At 48.0% G+C, this 19,679-nt stretch overlaps 1 protein-coding gene and 1 long non-coding RNA gene across 2 annotated transcripts in view; one reads left to right on the top strand and one right to left on the bottom strand.

Annotated features, from left to right (window-relative positions):
• The window catches only part of LOC311598108, a 49,711-nt gene that overhangs the window by 13,495 nt on the left and 16,537 nt on the right, over positions 1-19,679 (bottom strand). The gene's annotated exons all lie outside the window — the stretch shown is intronic.
• On the top strand, positions 3,043-4,944 carry RPP25 (ribonuclease P/MRP subunit p25). Its single transcript, XM_084782977.1, has one exon. The coding sequence runs from the start codon at positions 3,738-3,740 to the stop codon at positions 4,335-4,337; it is 600 nt and encodes a 199-aa protein (XP_084639103.1). The 5' UTR covers positions 3,043-3,737; the 3' UTR covers positions 4,338-4,944.

Here is a 19,679-nt window from a genome sequence, read left to right on the forward strand (position 1 = left end):
AAGGCACCTCGCTTAGACTCCATATTAGGTAAACTGCTATATCTAAGGCTTTCTCTACCTCTATTTTTTCCACACCAGCTTTGTTTCCCCTTATCTGCCTTCTTCAATTTTTTAATTTTTAATTTCTTTTTTTGTTTGTTTTTTGTTTTTTGAGACAGGGTTTCTCTGTGTAGCCTTGGCTGTCCTGGACCCGCTTTGTAGACCAGGCTGGGCTTGAACTCACAGTGCTCCACCTGCCTCTGCCTCCCTCCCGAGTGCTGGGATTATAGGTGTGCACCACCACACCTGGCTTTTAATTTCTTTTTTTGAGACAGGGTTTTTTGTTTGTTTGTTTGTTTGTTTTTTAATAGCGCTGGCTGCCCTGTGCTTGCTTTGTAGACCAGGCTGGCCTCCAACTCACAGAGATCTGTCTGCCTCCGTGTCCCGAGTGCTGGGATTAAAGACATGTGCCACCACGCCCAGCTTTCAATTAAAAAAAATATTAAAATGTAGCCTAGGATGGCTGGAATTTGCTATATTGCTAAGGAAAACCTTAGGCTTCTGATTCTCCTAACGCCACCTTCTTAGTGCGTGGATTACAAGCACACAGCAACATACCTAGTTTCTGTGGAGCTGAGGAATCAAACCTAGGGCGTTGTGCATACTAGGCAGCACTCTGACCAACCGAATTATATTCCCACCCCCTCCTTTTGCACTTAAAAACTTTTATTTTAATCACAACTTATGAAAAGTAGTATCAGCTCATATGTCCCAAGAACTCAGGGGCACAGCAGGCCAAGTTACTATAATTACTCTCCTTTTACAGGTGACAAACCAAGGCACAAGGGTTAAGTCAATTGTCCAAGGTCACAAGAGGCAGAAAGAGGCTAACGAAGCTTGGCCTGCCAGGTCAGTACCTCAATTACACAGGCTCTTCCAAGACTTTAGGGTGGCTTAATTTCCTATTCGTATTTTGTAATCCTTTCCTTAAAGAGAGCAACAAAATCTGGATGTAGCTGCAGAGGTAACAGATGCCAGTGTGCAGTTTCCTTGTAGGTATTTAAAAATTCATTTACATATGCAAACGTATCTGCAGGGTTTGGCGGGCACCCAGCTTTTTCAGTTATACGGTCCTGACTGCCTTCCTAACCATGATGTCGTCGTGTGCAGCAAAGATAGTACCTTTATTTACCCACTTTCCCCAAATGGAACCTTCTCTCTCCTCCCTCGGTCGTCTGTCCCCTTCCAGAAGGTTCCTACCCCATATTTCGCTTTCTCCTTCGGCCTTCCTTCCCATCCTAGTTTCTCCTCTTACATATCCCTTCCTCTTCATCCTCACTTCTTATTCCTCTTCCTTCCAGCCTCCCGCGTTTCTCCCTTCTCTCTCACCACGGTTTCTTCACGGCCCAACCGGTTTCTTCAGCTCACCGCCGCTCTGCCAGTTCCCGGCAGCGGTTACCGCGCTGTCCCCGTAGCCTTTTCACCATCACCTCCCGCCCTCCCCCCCCCCCCGCAACCCCTCCCCGGTCGGGAGGGAGCGCACAGCCGGCAGGCGACCGAGCGAGCTGACAGCGTAATGAATGGCTTCAGCTGTAATTAGCGACCCCGCGGCTAATCACGATGTGCATTTACATTTTAAGTGCTGCAGAGGGAGCGGGAAAGGAAGCGCGGGCGGGGAAAGCAGGCCTTTTCTGCGTTCTCCCGCCACAGACTCCGGAATAAAGTGAATGGGGGAGTCTTTGGCAGAGGGTGGTGGTACTGGGGGGGAGGGGTGTCTTTGAAGGCCAGCTTGGGTAGAGGCGTTAACCACCCAATCCTCATGGAACAAACCCGCAGCCTCCAGGATGCTGTCCACATCCTCCCCAAGTTGTTTAGCCCAGGCTTGCATACTCCCAGGGACACAGAGCTCGCATCTTTTCTAACCAGCACATTCCTACACAGCTTCTAGTCTTTCTGGAACTTTTCCTCAGGCCGATCCAAAACTGCCGGTTTCAAGTCCCACCACTTGCCCAGGTGGGAAGGCACGGTCTTGGTGCCTTCCCAAGGCTTTGCCTCCAGAACCTGCTCCCCCACCCCTGCTGGGAATCCTGCAAGAGTTGGGTGCAGGCCAGAGTTCCGGTTCCAGGCACACTCCTAGGGCGTGAGCAGGAGATTAGAGTCAGTCAGTCACTCACACTTGAGTTGAAAAAAGTCCAGGTGCTGCAGCCACCCTCCAAGAAAAGATGAGATATAAACCCTGTCACAAATAGCTAAGAGGAAGAAGAGGGCAGGGGAGCCTTACCCCTAGTCTGAAGTCCGGGCACGATCTTGCCTAGCATACTGATACTTTAAGGGTCAGCTGCTCGCTAGAGCCCTCCGCGCTTGTAACGGGTCTGTCTGGCTCCCTGCATTCTGCGGAAAGCCGGTTTGGAGACTTGAGGGCATGGTCTCAGGCCAGGGTTAGAAGGATCTTTCCGCCTATCAGTCCTTTGTCCCTAGCTAGCCTCATCTCACCAGCAGAGCCCCAAGCCCTCCTTAGATTCTGTGGAGTTTCCAGAGTGTCCAGGTACCTGGTACTCTCAACAATCCCTAAAGGCATCCATCCATCCAGCCTCCCATCTCTTAAACCCTGCCTTCTTTCGGTTTCCTTTTAGCAAAATCAACCCACTGGATTTCTAGGGGCCAAAGCAGACTGACAAGGAATTCTGCCTGGGATCGGAAGTGAGGAATCTGCTTTAGCAGGGCCCGGAGCCGGGCACATAAAAATGCATCCGGCTCTAATAAAGGATTTTCAGGCATGAATATGAGAAGTTAAGCCTTAGCGTGGTCCTCAAAGCGAGTACAGGAAAGCCAAGGCGCAGAGAAACCCTGTCTCGAAAACAAACAAACAAACAAAAAAAAAACTTAAGCCTTGGAAAAATGGTCTCCTCTTTCCCCATTCACTTTAGGCGGGCTCAGCGCATCACTTCCTGCCTTTTAGGGGGTTGGGGGGTGGGTGGGTGCCGGGAACCTGGAGATCTGGTCAAGAGAGGGGAAGGCTGAAACTACTTCTCTCTTAGCAACTACACAAGGATCGTGCCACGACGTAGCGGTCTGAGCCCAGGGAAGGCGCGGCGCGTAGCCGCAGCCAACGCCTCCCACGCTCTGCTGACCATGCACTGTCCTTGAGGCAAGAATATAGGAAGAGGAAGGGAGGAGGGTCCCTGAAGAGCTGGAGGAGCGAGGCCCCAAGAGGAAATCTCTTACCTAGGAGGGGTCTAGGGATGCCCTTGAGTTGGAAGCCTGCCAGGCTCGGGGACCAAGCTTGAATTGACCTTTGCAACTCCAGTGTGGTTTTTATTTAGGTTGCTCCTGCATGAGGGCTGGTTCAGGGAGAACTGATGGTGACTTCGGAGAACTTCGCCTCCCAAATCACCCCTGGCGCTGTGACCGCAGCCGCTAAGCACCAGCGCCTGAGCCCAAAGGCTGGAGGGGCTGGGACTCGGACGTGTCACGCAGAGTTGGGGCGGGGCCTGGGCTAAGGGGCGGGGCTTCTCCGGTTCCCAGGCGGAGCTTTTACTAAAGGCGCGGAGCACAAGGCGCCGAGGGCACAGAGTGATCAGTACTACCCCGTAGAAGTCTGAGCTGAAGACTGCGCGTTCCCAGCCCACCCTCCAGCTTCCACTCGGTGCCGGCGTCCCAACCCCTGCCTAGCCCTCGCCCGGAGCGACCTGCAGCCATGCAGTCCCGGGCTTGAGGCGGCCCCATGGCAAAACCTGCGATCCCAGCGACGACGGCGCATGGAGAACTTCCGTAAGGTGCGCTCGGAGGAGGCGCCGGCGGGGGAAGGTGATGAGGGTGGCAGTTCGAGCTCTGGCCCTTTCGCAGATCTGGCGCCCGGCGCTGTACACATGCGGGTCAAGGAGGGCAGTAAGATCCGCAACCTGCTGGCCTTCGCCACCACCAGCATGGCGCAGCCAGCCACGCGCGCCATCGTCTTCAGCGGCTGCGGCCGGGCCACCACCAAGACCGTCACGTGCGCCGAGATCCTCAAGCGCCGCCTGGCGGGCTTACACCAGGTCACGCGGCTGCGCTACCGGAGCGTGCGCGAGGTGTGGCAGAGCCTCCCGCCTGGGCCCACGCGGGGTCAGACACCTGGCGATCCGGCCGCCAGTCTCAGTGTACTTAAGAATGTACCGAGCCTCGCCATACTACTTTCAAAGGACGCACTGGATCCACGGCAACTTGGCTACCAGCCTCCGAACCTCAGTCCTAGTCCTTCGTCCCCTCCTACGGTGTCGACGTCCAAGAGGAGCCTCGGTGACTCTGCTGCGGGAGAAGGCACTGCTAAGCGGTCTCTGCCTGAGCCAGAGGCTAAGAACGAGGAGCAGACTGCCTGAGAGCTCCTGGCTCTGAGCCACCTAGACCTACTGGATCTTAGATCCTCAGCACCCTTACATCTGTATGAACCTTTCATATCTGGGGTTTAAGGGGCCCGTGTTCCTGGATACAGGTCCTCAGAACGACAACGCGGATCCCAGAGCGACCGGAGAGGGAGCTCAGGAATGACAAGAGAGGATCCCCGAAGTCCAAGGAAACTTTGTGGGGCGTGTTGCCAGAAGCCACGGAACTCCACCCCCACCTTTTTTTTTTTAGGGACGTATGGTGGGTAGTGGGACTCTTGAGCCTTCTTGGGGACCCAGTTGTTAAAAACACCCAGCATGCATGAAGGCTGACTGTTGAGGCTCTTGAAGTCATCCTTGCTGTTCACCGAGAGCAGGAGCTGTAAAGCTGATTCCTTGAGCGTGGCCAAGTTGAAAATGTCGGGACCCTATTCTGCCCACCCACCCCCTAACAATTCTCTTTTAGCTTTCTTTCCTCTTAGCATCCCCGCCGCCTCGCCCGCCTTGCATGGTGGCAGAGAGAGGACCCAGGACAAAACTTGCCATGCTGCCTCCTCTGAGTCCTGCTGGAGTCTTGCTTCCAATAAAACAAACATGAAAATGGCTCCGTCCCCAGTTTTGTTCTATTTTATTTTTCCTTAGCCACTCGTCTGTGCAGAGACCTCTTTGGCGCGCTTGCCTGCAGCCCTATTAGCCTTTGGAGTCTTCAAGGTCAGACACAGAGACTGGGCAGCGTCAAAATGTCGGCAAAGGGACTTGTGGTAGAGTGGGCGGCGGTCTGTGTCCCTGTTGCATCCCCACAAAGGGAGAGGAAGCAGTATCCCTGCTTTTCTGGGAGGGGAGAGAGAGAGAGAGAGAGCACTGATGAGCTGGAGGCGGCAGCCTGCCAAGGCTGGCAGACCATGCTAAGGTTCTAACCTTGCACCCTCCTCCCTGTACTTGCCCAGAAGGCAGGCACAAAGCCCCATGAGGAGGAGCTCCCCTTCACTGCCCTCTCTCTGCAAAAGGACAGCACACCCTTGGGAGAGGGGGAGGAGGGAAACAGCACAAATCCACTGCTGGAAATTACTATTCAGCAGAGAAGCCTGGGCTGTGAATCACTGCAGGCTCCCTGATAAGCTGCTGCCTCCAGCCCTGCACAGCTGTGTGTTGAGAGATAACAGCCTCAGATGCCTCTCAGCCCAAATCCAAGTCTGGAGGGGGTGGGGGTATGCTGCGTGCTGGAAGGCCGGGAGCTGTGCAGCATGCAGCTCAGGACCTTCAGAGCAGACGCCACCCCATGGAACTTAGCACCTCTGGAAAGGAGAGGGGAGAGAATACATTTGTAAGGCACTCTGCTTGCAGAACCTTGAAATAAATCCTGCTGGCGAGGACATGGGTTTCTGCAGCTGATGGAGGGGCTCCTTGGGGAGGCCTCTTCTCTCCTTTCAATATCTCTGCTTGTGTTTTGGATCACTGAGTCCCGTCATCCAGACTGTCATTCATTGCCCTGCACCACCACCACCCCCTCCTGATTGATTGATTGATTGATTGATTGATTTTTAGAGGAGGTCTTGCTGTGGAGTGCAGGCTGGCCAGAAAGTGGTCCTCCTGCCGCAGCCTCCTGAGTGCTGGGCTTACAGGTGTGCCACTAATCCAGCTCTTGAGGAATTTCTAGGGAGGGCTGAGGGATTCAGTGGTGTTTGTTGGCCCCGCTCAGAGATGGAGCAAGAAGCATGGAAAGAATGAAAACTGGGCTGGGGATGTAATTCAGCTTGTAAGGTATTTGCCTAGCATGCGTAAAGCCTCGCTTTCAGTTCCCAGCACCGTATAAGCTTGTGATGGTGGCACATGCCTGTAATACCAGAATCTAGGGGTGGAGGCAGGAGGTGTAAGAACTTACACTCAAGGATTTCTCTCTTCCCCTTTCTCTATCTTTCTTAAGTAAGGAGAAAGGGGTTCAAAAGAAAGGAGACGGGCGTGATTGAGCACACTTTTAATCCCAGCACACGGGAGGCAGAGGCAGGTGGATTGCTGTGAGTTCGAGGCCAGCCTGGTCTGCAAAGTGAGTTCAGGACAGCCAAGGCTACACAGACCCTGTCTCGAAAAACAAAAACAGAAAGAAAGAAAGAAAGATCTGGGAGGTGGTGGCACACGCCTTTAATCCCAGCACTTGGGAGGCCGAGACAGACAGATCTCTATGAGTTCGAGGCCAGCCTGATCTGCAATGTGAGTCCAGGACAGCCAAGGCTACACAGAGAGACCCCGTCTTGGAAAGAGAAAGAAAGAAAGAAAGAAAGAAAGAAAGAAAGAAAGAAAGGAGGATATAGGGTATTGAATTTGTGTTTCAACTTAGAGCTTCAACTGTTATTCTTCAATAAGGTTATTTTTGGTTACATTAGTATAGAATTCTGAATATTGATATAAATTTTAAAATAATGTTGATACACACATATCTATATGCATGTTTCAACTCTTGTATAAGGTATTAGACCTTCACAACTCATATAGAAATGCAAGGTTTATTCCCAGTCATTTAAGGCTGTTATTACGAACTGTCTGGGATAATTAAGTAATACAAGGTAATGGTTAGTCAATCAAATTCATGATCGTGCCAGATACTAGTCTATCACAGAAATATGCATCCTTGGTTAAATAAATAGTAAATAGCTAGAACAAGCAAAATTTGTCTGTTCAGATTTAAGACAGACAGATAGACATGATTCTATAGATAGATAATGATTCAACACTATACAAATATAAATAAGTAGGTAGAAGGTCTTCAAAACCCTCAGAGACTTACAGAATAAAAACATTTAAGATGTTTTTATTATTTTAAGGCCTCTTCAACAATGAGATATGTCAACTCCTGGCAGCACCCCCAACCTACCTCAAAGAAAATGATGACCATTGAAGAATTTCCATCAAGAGATAGCTTTAAAGATGGCAAGCTAGGCAATGAGCAAATGGCCCCATTCAACCACAGACAGAATGCTGTCTGAAAGTGGACAAGACTTGGATGCAGGCTAAGTTGAGACTGCCTCCCTCTGCCAAGGCGGGGTAAGTAGGTCCTTCTTAGTTCCTGCTTATGGGCCAGAAGGCTGAAGATGATGCTCCAACAAGATAAGATTTTTGGGTGACTGTCCAGGCAGCAAACTGTCTGAAATTTTTTTTTGTATTGGAAGCGGCTTGCCTGTACTTCCTACACACTTAGGAAAAAAAACAAAAATAAGAAATACCAAAAAAACCCAAACAAACAAAAATAAAAAATAAAAATAATAATCATTATAGGCTTTTAAACATTTTTATTTTCTACAATAGTAGGCTAGCAAAAAAAATTTTTTTTAATGCTTTTTAAAATGAAAAAGTAAGCCAGGCAGGGGCAGTATACTCTTTTTTTTTTTTTTTTTTTTTTTTTTTTTTTTTTTTTGAGACAGGCTTTTCTTTGTGTAGCCTTGGTTGTCCTGGACTCACTTTGTAGACCAGGCTGGCCTCAAACTCATATGAATCCACCTGCCTCTGCCTCCCAAGTGCTGGGATTAAAGGCATGTGCCACTATGCCTGGCTCTAGCACACATCTTTAATCCCAGCATCGGGAGGCAGAGGCAGGCAGATCTCTGAGTTCGAGGCCAGCCTGGTCTACAGAGTGAGTTCTAGCACAGCCAGGGCTACACAGAGAACCCTTGTCTTGGGGGAGGGTGGGATGTAGGTGTGAAAAGAGCCATTGGAGCTTGAAAGCTACAGAGAGGTAAGAGCTGAAACTCTGGGCATGGGCATGGAGGGGGGCATTGCCTTAGAGCTGTCAAGAGTAAGCACCTTACAACCATTCAGGGCAGCATAAGGTGGGCCTTCTGAGCATTGATCCTGGCCTGCCTTTCCAGCATTCCAGGAGTGACACCCTCTTAAGGACCAAACGGCAGGGGGTGGGGGGCCTTGCATTCCATAGGCTTCAGGAGCTGCCGTACATTGGGCATAAATGTGCCAAAGTGTATTCACTTTCTAGAGAAGACACCAGATACACGCTCACCTTCAACCTTTGTCTTCTATTTTCCCAACCTCATTACTTGACCCAGTTTTTGTCATTGTTCTAACCAACAGGGACAATCTAATCCCCTTTATTTCACTTGGATATTAGAATACATACAAGTGTCAGACGGGAGTAACTGAAGAAGGTGGGGGTGGAGGGCAGAGGGGGGAAAGTAGCTCACTGCCCTCGCAGAAGACACACAAGGCAAGTGATAATGGCCTGGTAACTCCAGCTCCAGAGGGTCCGATGCCCTCCTTTGGGCTCTGCAGACAACTGCATACACATGCACATGTGCATACATGTACATACACATGCACACACACATGGCCTCTCCACCATCACCATATACACATCACTTAAAAGTGTTCTTTAAAAATATATAGGGCTGAGAAGATGGCTCAGCACATAAGAGCATGTCCTGCTGCTGTAGAGGACCTGGGTTCAGATCCCAGCTCCTGCATGGCAGTTTACAACCATCCTTAACCCCAGTGCCAGGGGATCTAGTGCCATCTTTTGGCCCCCATGGGTATCATGCATGCTCACAATGTACTTATATGCAGGCAAAGCACTCATATACCTAAAATAAATACAAATAAATGTATTAAGATAAAATTTCAATTAAAGAGTTGGAGAGAGAGGAAGGAAATAAACTTCTGCCACAGGATTGAAGCTCTTAGAGCAGTTATAACTATGCGCCCCCCCCCCCAAGCCCCCCAATCAGTGTGATCTTTGGCTGGCCTGGCAGTCATCCTGCTAAAAGCATACGCCTCTGAGGGACTGACTCCCACCTGCTTTGCACTCTGACCAGTTCCTGACTCTTAAGCCATTAGAATATGGCTGGCGGAGCCGGGTTTTTCAACTCTTATTCTGTCACATAAAGTCCATACCTGGGGCCGGGGACAGGGCCTAGCGGTTTGCGAGGACCGGAATTCAGTTCCCAGCACCCATGCAGGCCAGCTGCGGGGTATTCACAAGCTCCTCTGTCCTCTGCCGGCACCTGCACACATGTAGCATATACCCACAGCCACCCCAACAATTAACAACAACAACAGCAATAATAATAATGTTTTAAAGTTCACAACTGCCCAGCCCCATAGATAGTGCCAGATCTGCTACTAACTCTACCAAGCTGGGCCCGTGGGTCCTCTTGTCCCGGTCAAATAGACATGGACTTTGTTTTGTTTTGTGGTCTTTCTTTTCTATTCTTTTTCTTTCTTTCTTTTTTGTTTTTTGTTTGTTTGGTTGCTTGGTTTTTCAAGACAAGGTTTCTTGGGCCGGGCTTGGTGGGACATGCCTTTAATCCCTGCACTCGGGAGGCAGAGGCAGGAGGATCACTGTGAGTTGGAGGCCAGCCTGGTCTACAGAGTGAGTCTAGGACAGTCAAGGCTACACAGAGAAACCTTGTCTCAAAAACAAACAAACAAACAAACAAATCCTGAGTACTGGGATTAAAGGCCTGCCCCACCACCACCTGGCTTTGTTTTGTCAAGACAGAGTCTCTCTGTGTAGCCTTGGCTGTCCTGGACTTGCTCTGTGGACCAGGCTGGCCTCGAACTCAGACTGATCCACCTGCCTCTGTCTTCCAAGAGCTGGAATTAAAGGCGTGCATCACCATGCCTGGCTAAAACATGGATTTTTAGTTTTAGATTTATTTATTTTGTGTGCATCTATGCATACCACATGCACATCTGGTGCCCATGAAGGATAGAAGAGGGTGTTAACTTTGCTGGAACTTATAGATCATTTGCTGGAGTTATAGATCATTGTGAACCACAACGATGGTGCTGGAAATTGAACCCAGGTCTTCTACCAAGAGCAGCATGTTCGCTTAACCAGTGAGCCACCTCTCCAGCTCCCAAAAGCCATGTTAAATGCCTAGCCCATGGTAACTGTGGCTATGACCTAATCAGGAAACTCAGTCTTTTCACGTTAAGGGCCTTGAAGATGATTCATCAGGTAATGATATCTGTTGCCAAGCCTGAGTTTGATTCCTGATGTCCAGATGCTGGAAGGAGAAACGATCCTCCTTCAAGTAAGTGGTAACACACATTTAAAGATATAAATTAAGAGATTGTGAGGTAGCTGGGACTAGTGGTACAAGTCTTGGAATCCCAGCAACTCCACAAATTGAGGCAAAGCATCATAAGGTTAAGATTAGCCTATGCTAGTGTGAGTTCAAGGCCAGCAAAGACAACTTAGTGAAAAATTGTCTCAATAAAGGCAAAAAAGAAGGCTAAAGATACAGCTCAGTGGTAGAACACTGACCTGTCTGGGCCTAGTGCCAAGGAGAGAGAGAGAGAGAGAGAGAGAGAGAGAGAGAGAGAGAGAGAGAGAGAGAGAGAGAGAGAGAGAGTTGGTCTGGAGTTGTTCAGTAGTAGAGGTCTTGCATAGAATGCACAAGACCTTGGGTCCCTGGGGGCTTGAAAGAGAATGGCTCCCATAGGCTCATATATTTGAATACTTTGTCCCCAGTCAGTGGAACTATTTAGAAGGATTAAGAGCTGTGGCTTTGTTGGAGGGGAGCAGGGCCAGGGCAGGGATGTGTCACTTCACTAGGGGTAGACTTTGAGTTTTCAAAAGTCATATCATTAGCCTGGCATGGTGGCCCACGCCTTTAATCCTAGCACTCAGGAGGCAGAGGCAGGCAGATCGCTGTGAGTTTGAGGCCAGCCTGGTCTACAAAGCGAGTCCAGGACGGCCAAGATAACATAGAGAAACCCTGTCTTGAAAAACCAAAAAACAAAACAAAAACAAAAGTCCGTGTCATTTTTCCAGTCTCCCACTCTCCTTTCTCTCCGGCCTGGGATTGTGGATCAAATATAAGATCTCAGCTAATACCTGAGTGCCATGTCTGCTTGCCTGTTGCTATGCTCTTAGCCATGATGATCATAGACACATCTGAAAATGTAAACAAGTCCACAACTAAATGCTTTCTTTGGAGTGGGGAGGGGGCTGAAGAGATGGCTCAGAGGTTAAGAGTACTGACTGCTCTTCTAGAGATCCTGAGTTCAGTTCCTAGCAACCACATGGTTGCTACAATGTGATCTAATGCCCTCTTCTGACATGCAGGTGTACATGCAGGCAGAGCACTGTATACGTAATAAATCTTTTTTTAAAATGTGAGCTGGGTGTGGTGGCATACATCTTTAATCCCAGCACTTGGGAAGCAGAGGCAGGTGGATTGATGTGAGTTCAAGGCCAGCCTGCCTACAAAGCAAGTCCAGGATAGCCAAGGCTAACATAGAGAGACCCTGTCTCAAAAAAAAAAAAAAAAAGCTTTCTTTCCTAAATTGCCTTAGCCACTGTGCCTCTTCACAGCAACAGAAAAGTTCTTGACACCAGTCCAATCCATAGCACAACAGTTAATTAACTACTAAAAACAAAGTCATGCTGGGCGTGGTGGCACACGTCTTTAATCCCAGCACTTGGGAGGCAGAGGCAGGTGGATCGCTGTGAGTTAGAGGCCAGCCTGGTCTACAAAGTGAGTCCAGGACAGTCAAGGCTACACAAAGAAACCCTGTCTCGAAAAACCAAAAAACAAACAAACAAAAAACAAAAAAACAAAGTCATACATACTCTAAAATGTGGTCCTGGGGCTGGAGAAATAGCTCAGCAGTTGAGTATGTACTGTTCTTGCTCACAGTTGCCCGTATCTCCAGCTCTACAGGGAAGGATCCAGTACCTGTGACCTCTGAGGGCACCAGCATTCATGTGCACAAACACCTATTCAGATAGTCAAAATGAAAAATAATAAAATCTTCGCTGTGGTGTCACAGCATTTAATCCCAGCACTCGGGAGGCAGAGACAGGCAAATCTCTGTGAGTTCGAGGCCAGCCTGGTCTACAAAGTGAGTCCAGGACAACCAGGGCTACTCATAGAAACCCTGTCTCAAAAAAAAAAAAAATAGTAGGGCCAGAGAGATGGCTCAGAGGTTAAGGGCACTGACTCCTTTTCTCAGAGGTCCTGAGTTCAATTCCCGGCAACCACATGGTGGCTCACAGCCATCTATAACGTGATCTGATGCCCTCTTCTGGCCTGCAGGTGTATGTGCAGGCAGAGCACTATATACACAGTAATAAATAAATAAATCTTTAAAAAGAAACCAAATAGTAGTAGTAGCAGTAGCAGCAGTAATAATAATAATAATAATAATAATAATAATAATAATAATAATAACAACAATAATAATAATAACAATAACAATAACAACATTAAGCTTTGGTCCTAAAGAGAAGAGATACACAAACAGATACACAGAGAGAAGACAAATAATATAAAGCTGATGGGAGATAGAAGACTGAGTGATATGCATCAGCACGCCAAGGCGTCAGAGGACTGTGAGCAAAGCGTAGAAGTTGAGGAAGACATGGGGAAGAGTCTTCCCCAGAGACTCAGGGTGCGCAGCCCTGCGGTGATTTCAGTCTTATTGCAGATCAGCCTGGCCTTGAACTCCAAGAGATCCTCCTGCCTCTGCCTCCCGCTGGGATTAAAGGTGTTTTGGGCTACACCCTGCTTCTTTGCATTTTAAGGTATCAGTCTCGGGTACTTTGTTACTGAAGCTGTAAGTAACAAGCTCATAAGTTTTCTCATGACCTCTAGTGAAAAGTAGGGAGAAGGGGGCTGGAGAGATGGCTCAGTGGTTAAGAGCGCGGCCTGCTCTTCCAGAGGTCCTGAGTTCAATTCCCAGAAGCGACACGGTGCCTACAACCATCTATGATGAGATCTGGTGCCCTCTTCTGCAGATAAAGCACTCATATGCAATAAATAAAGTAAATAAATAAAAAAAGAAAAGAAAACTAGGGAGAAGAAATAAGAAGTACTTGTCAAGGCGCCTCTTATCAGAACGCCCAGCCCTACACGGAGGGCTCACGCTCTGGGTGTGTTAGCATGTTGGGGGTTGGTCTGGTGTATTTTGATGCTAATTAATAAAAAGCCATCACACCTGGGCAGGGCAAATGACATAGGCGTGGCTAAGGTTCCTCACACTTGGAGAGACAGAGAGAATCTTGGGAGGAAGAGAGATTGGAGGAACAGAGAGAAGGTTGTGCCAGCATGGGTTAGGCACAGGAGAAGCCCCTGGCCGGCATGGATGGAGATTTGGCCCAGATGAAGAACATTAGCAAGTATTTGGAATTATAGATGGAAGGCAGCCTGATGGAAATTATTAGAAGCAGATGGCATGGGATTAGTGCAGGTGTGGGATAACAATTTAGGGTAGGATAGCAGTACTATGGGAAGTAGTTTAGGGTATTAATATCTGCCCTGCCCCAGGTTAACTAAGGCTATTTTAAAATATAACAGGTGTCTGTGTCTTGATTGATTGTTAGCAGGTTATACTGCCGGAATAATAATTATAGGCCTAATAATAAACATTTTTAGGCCGTACTGGTAAATTAACAACATTAGCAAGTCTTTCTGATGTGTCAATCAGAGGCTTTAGAGAAATTTAGCCTGTGACTTGAGGCAAGTTATTTCTTCTCTGGGCCTCAGCCTTCTTAGCTGCAAAATAAATCCAAGATCGTGGAGGGAAGAAAGAAGATACTAAGCTATCTTGGCTCTTGTAAACAATTGCCTGAGACCAGGCGAGATGGCTCATTGGGGGAAAAGGTCTGCATCCAAGCCTACTGACCTGAGTTCAATCCCTGGAACCTCATGGTGGAAAGAGAGAGCTATCTCAGTTTGTGCTCTGACCTCCACCCACGCCATAACATGTGCATGTCCACCCCCACACAAAATAAATGTAATTTAAAACTTGAGACAGTGTCTTGCTATGTAGCCAGAGTTATCCTAGAACTGCACATATAGAGCAGGCTGGTCTCGAATTCACAGAGATCTCCCTGCCTCTGCCTCCCAAGTACAGGGATCAAAGGCACATTCCACCATTCTCAGCTTAATTTTAAAAATAATAACTGGAGAAACATCATCTGAGGCATCGGCCTGGATTGAATCCAAACCCTCAGACTTTACTTGTCTCAGGAGGAGGCCTAGGATACAGCTCAATGGTAAAATACTCCCCTGGGCCAGGTGAGTTCAGGACAGTCAGGCCTACATAGAGAAACCTTGTCTTGTAAAAACAAAAAACAAAAAAAAACCAAAAAACCCCTCACCTAGCTATGAGATCCCGGGTTTGGTTCCCATTACTGAAAAAATAAAAGCCGAGTCTACTGAGAGACTGGGAATACGCATTTTAACAAAGTCTTAGTTGCTGTTGAAGATTAGCAGAGGTTTGCTATTCTCAGAATAACAGTTGTGTCTGCGCTAACAAGGCACAATCTGACATCACCTTCCAACTGAACTTGGTAGTTCACATTCGACACACGAACATTATTGTGTGACTACGGGAATGCGAGTGCAGGTCCCCGAGGAGGCCGGAGACATCAGATCCCCAGGAGCTGGGGTTACAACAGTTTTGCGAGCTGCCTGACATGGGTGCTAGGCACCCAACCCAGGTCTTCTGTGAGAGCAGTGCATACCCTTAAACACTGAGACAATCTCTTCAGCCCTGAGATTTCTTTCAAATATTAAATACATATACATGTGTACGTATGCAGGTGCCTACAGAGACCAGAAGATATCATCTGAGGCCCTGGAGCTGGAGCTGGAGCTGCAGGGGGTTGTGAGCCACCTGATGTGGATGCCACGAGTCAAACTCAGGTTCTCTGCAAGAGCAGCCAGCACTCTTCCCCCTCAGGATCATGTCGTCAGCCCTGGTCAGCCCTGGTCTTTCTTTTGGTTTCTTGGAGACAGAGTTTCTCTGCGTGTAGCCTTCGCTGTCCTGGAACTCTCTTTGTAGACTAGGTTGGCCTCAAACTCAGAGATTTGCCTGCCTCTGCCTCCTGAGTCCTGGGTTTAAAGGTGTGCGCCACCATGCCCTGCTCCTAGATTTTCTCTTTAAACCCTAATAAAATTGCTCTCCAGCTTAAAAGTAAATAAGTCCCTTGTCAGGCATGGGACATAACCTGCCTGCAAAACCTGCAATTCCAGCACTAAAGAGTTCAAAGCTAATCTAGGCAACATAGCAATACCTTGTCTTTAAAACAAACAGAACTGGGCCAGCAAGAGGGTTCATCAGAAGCCGGGCATGACGGCGCACTCCTTTAATCCCAGCACTTGGGAGGCAGAGGCAGGCGGATCGCTGTGAGTTGGAGGCCAATCTGATTTACAAAGCATGTCTAGGACAGCCAAGATAGCACAGAAAAACCCTGTCTCAGAAAAAAGCTAAAAAAAAAAAAAAAAAAGATGGCTCGTCAGGTAATGGCACTTGCTATCACACTGACAATTTGAATTCAGTCCCTAGGGTCGACATATCGGAAGGAGAAAGCCAACTCCTGCAGATTGCCTCTCATTTCCACACTCTTGCCATGGTACACACATGCCTAAATACAAATACATATGCACACACACGTACACATATTCCTTCTTTTTTTTTCTTTTTTTTTTCTTTTTGAGACAGGGTCTCTCTGTGTAACCTTGGCTGTCCTGAACTAACTTTGTAGACCAGGCTGGCCTCGAACTAATAGTGATCCACCTGCCTCTGCCTCCCGAGTGCTGGGATTAAAAGTGTGTGCCACCAGCTCCCAGCCACATAGTCTTTAAACCCTACAATTTATAACAACATTTAAAAAATTCCTTCACTTCCATCTCTTTTTGCTTTGTTTCCCCCCCCCCCCAGCCTTTTGTTATTGGTGGTGGTAGGTTTGGAGGTTTTATTTTGTTATTTTGTTTACTGTTCTGGGATTGGATCTAGGGCTTCAAATCTGCTAGGCAAGCAGCCTTGTCACTTAAGACACCAAGGGCTCTCAGTCATGATTTGATACACATTTCCCAGAGAGAAATTCATTGCTGCAGAATGGCTCTGAGCTGCCCTCTACTGGCCACTTTGGGAGAGGCAGGCTCTGAGCTCAGAGAGGGTAGGAAAAGGGTGGAAACCTCTTGAGGGGGTAGCTGGGAGACACAAGCTACAGACCTAGGTGCTGGGGGCCCTGTTTCAGAGCGGAAGCTGAGGGAGTGGGACGTGGCTCAGGCAGCACATCACTACAAAGACCCAGTTTCCATGTAAATGTGTGTCTCTGTATCTTTATACTGATAGTGCAACCTTCATATTTAGAGCAGCTGTTTTCATTAAACAGTCCCTCAGAAAGTTAAACACATACTACATGGCTCTTATAACGTTTTACATGTATTTCCAGAAGAACTGAAAATGTGTATACACACACACACACACACACACACACACACACACACACACACGTAAACATGGCTGCTTCCAAATGTGCTAGTGAAAATATCCTGAACAACCTTAAGGGATAGCAATAAAATGTCCTTTTCTTGCCACTGGTTTTCAAGCTAAAAGCGCTCGGGATCTGTAACCATGAAAATTATGCTGACACATACAACTAGGATAAATGAGAATATATTAAAACATAAGCATGACTATTCGGAGCACTATTCATATGAGCCCCGCGGTGGAAATAACCTAACTGTCCATCAGGTGATAAATGGATTGGCTCAACAAGATGGCTCGGTGGAAAGGGTGCTTGCTTCCAAGTCTAATGATCTGAGTTTGATCCTAGCCTCCACCCCCCAGGTGAAAGAAGAGGACTGACTGAAAGTTGCCCTCTGACCTCCACGCATGCCGTGGCACATCCACCCCCATAAATAAATTTAGCTTAAATATTTTTTTCAGGGCTGGAGAGATGGCTCAGCAGTTAAGAGCACTGGCTGCTCGACCAGAGGACCTGGGTTCAATTCCTAGCATCTACATGGCAGCTCACAACTGTCTCTAACTCCTGTTCAAGGGTGATCTGACACCCTTACACAAATATACATGCAGTCAAAACATCAATATACATAGCAATAAAATAAATCATAAAAAAATAAATTTTTTTTCAGCTGGAATGTTGACACCATGGAACAGAAATATGTCAGGGGAGGAATGAGTACAGGCTAATGTTATGTTATGGGCTAAATAGTGTTCTTCCAAAATTCCTGTGCAGAAATCCTAACCCTTAGTACCATAGCATGTGGCAGCATCTACAGATAGACTTTAAAGATGTAGCTAAGACTGGATGTGGTGGTGCATGTCTGCAATCTCAGCCTTTACAGACAGATGAGGAAGACTGATGTTGCAGGTCGGCCTGAGTGATTTGGTGCAAGCCAGGATCAAAGGGAGGGGAGGGGAAGCCCAAACAAACAAACAAAACATAAAGCAAAGACCACATGATATGATTTCCCTCATGTGAAATACCCATAGAAGGCAAGCCATTGCTGTGCCTGGTAACACAGGCCTGTACTCCCAGCTATTTGGGAAGCTGAGGCAGGCAGATGAAAAGTCTGAAGGACTACAAAGTAAGTTCAAGGCCAGCCTGGGCAAGGTAGTGGGACCCTATCTCAGTAAAAATAAATGTAAGGAACTGGGGCTATAGCTCGGTGGTGAAGTGCCTGCCTAGCCTGTGAGAGACACAGGTTTCAATCTCCAAGAGTGGCGGAGAGATAAAAGAAAAGAAAACAAAACAGACAAAGGGCTGGGGAGATGGCTCTGCAGCTAAGAACACTCGCTGCTCTTGAAAAGGAGAGGGCCCTATGGTAAGAATATATATGTTAGGACGCGGTGGCACACGCCTTTAATCCCAGCACTTGGGAGGCAAAGGCTGGCAGATCTCTGTGAGTTCGAGGCCAGCCTGGTCTACAAAGTGAGTCCAGGACAGCCAAGGCTACACAGAGAAACCCTGTCTGGGGTGCAGGGGGGAAGAACACATATGTTCCCTACCCAGCCTGGAAGTCACTATGTAGACCAAGCTAGCCTAGGACTTGTAAGTAATCCTCCTGTTGGGATTCTGTTTCAGTCTGCCTACCTGTGATGTCATTGCCTACCTGCCATGGGGGTGTGGCCTGCCCAGGCCTATATAAAAGGGCCAACCCTCCTCTTACCTCTCTCCTCTCTCCCTTCTCTCTTTCCTTCTCTCCCTTCTGTTTCCCAAGGGCTAGGTTTATAAGGCACATCAACACCTACCCGCTTAGAGGGGTTTTGTTCTGTTTGGTTGGTTAGACCAGGCTGGCCTCCAACTCACAGAGATTTGTCTGTTTCTGCCCCCTGAGTGCTGAGATTAAGCCTCCAGGCCTGGCTTTTTAGAGGGGCCTTTAAAAAGAGGGTGAGTTTGTCAGAGAGACTCTGCTTCTGGCTTGAGAAATGACCCGAGGGACTGGGAAAGAGTCTATGGACTTGGGTCATGTGGTGAAGACATGGCCCTCTCGCTGCTAAGCTGCCAAGCATACTCTTGGCTAGGAACAAGAAACAAACAAACTCAGTTTGAAGATTGAATTCTGCCAACAACCTGAATGCCCTTGGAAAAGGACTCGAGGTTTCAGAGGAGGCACTGACACAGCTAACGCATTGGTTTCAGCCCTGTGAGACCCTGAGTAAAGAATCTAGTCATCCCGTGCCTACCCGTAACAGGAAGGTAACAGTGTAATTGTTTAAATGGCTAGTGTGTGGGATTCCAGCCCTCTAATGGGGAGTTACTGAGGCAAGTGTTTGACCATAAATATCTGGGTGAACCCTCAAAATTGAGGATGTGATGAATCGTCATAGCAGCATACAATGGGGGGGCACCTGCGTCCCATCCCCCCTCACCCCCCCCCCACATATTCACGTGCCTGTACACGTACAACCGGGTACCAGAAGCTGACATTGGGTATCACTTTTCACTTTGTTTTCCAAGAGATATCTCATTAAACTTGGGGCTTGCTGTTTGGACTAGTCTGGCTGGTCCCAGGGTCCACCTGTCTGTATCCTCAACACTGGGATTACTGACTTTTATGTGGTTGCTGCGCTCTCGTGGGATCTGAACTCGGATCTTCATCTTCACACAGAAAGCACTTTATACACTAAACCATCTCCCCTAGACCCTAAACAACCTAATTTTTGAGTTTTTTTTAAAGATTTATTTATTACTATGTACAGTGTTCTGCCTGCATGTACACCTGCAGGTCAGAAGAGGGCATCACATTACATTACAGATGGCTGTGAGCCACCACGTGGTTGCTGGGGATTGAACTCAGGACCTTTGGAAGAGCAGGCGGCGCTCTTACCCATTGAGCCATTTCTCCAGCCCCTTGAGTTGGTTTCTCTATCTGCAAAATTAAACAATTGGGCTTTAAAAGGGGCCCCCACCCCCGCAGGGAATCAGGCTGTCCTTAAATCCCTGGTCCCTCAATGAATGCCCCAGCCTCCAAAGTAATGACATTACTGGCTAGAGTCGCTACTCCCAGTATGAATTTTACCCCCCTGAGACACAGGCTGTATAAGGAGGGTCTGGAACTCCTAATCCTC

The sequence above is a fragment of the Acomys minous genome (genome assembly GCF_964271855.1).
Source record: "Acomys minous genome assembly, chromosome: 5".
NCBI classification, from domain to species: domain Eukaryota; kingdom Metazoa; phylum Chordata; class Mammalia; order Rodentia; family Muridae; genus Acomys; species Acomys minous.

What these genes read in the sequence shown, in the direction of transcription:
- RPP25 (XM_084782977.1), top strand. Translation starts at nt 3,738, where the DNA reads ATGGAGAACTTCCGTAAGGTGCGCTCGGAGGAGGCGCCGGCGGGGGAA.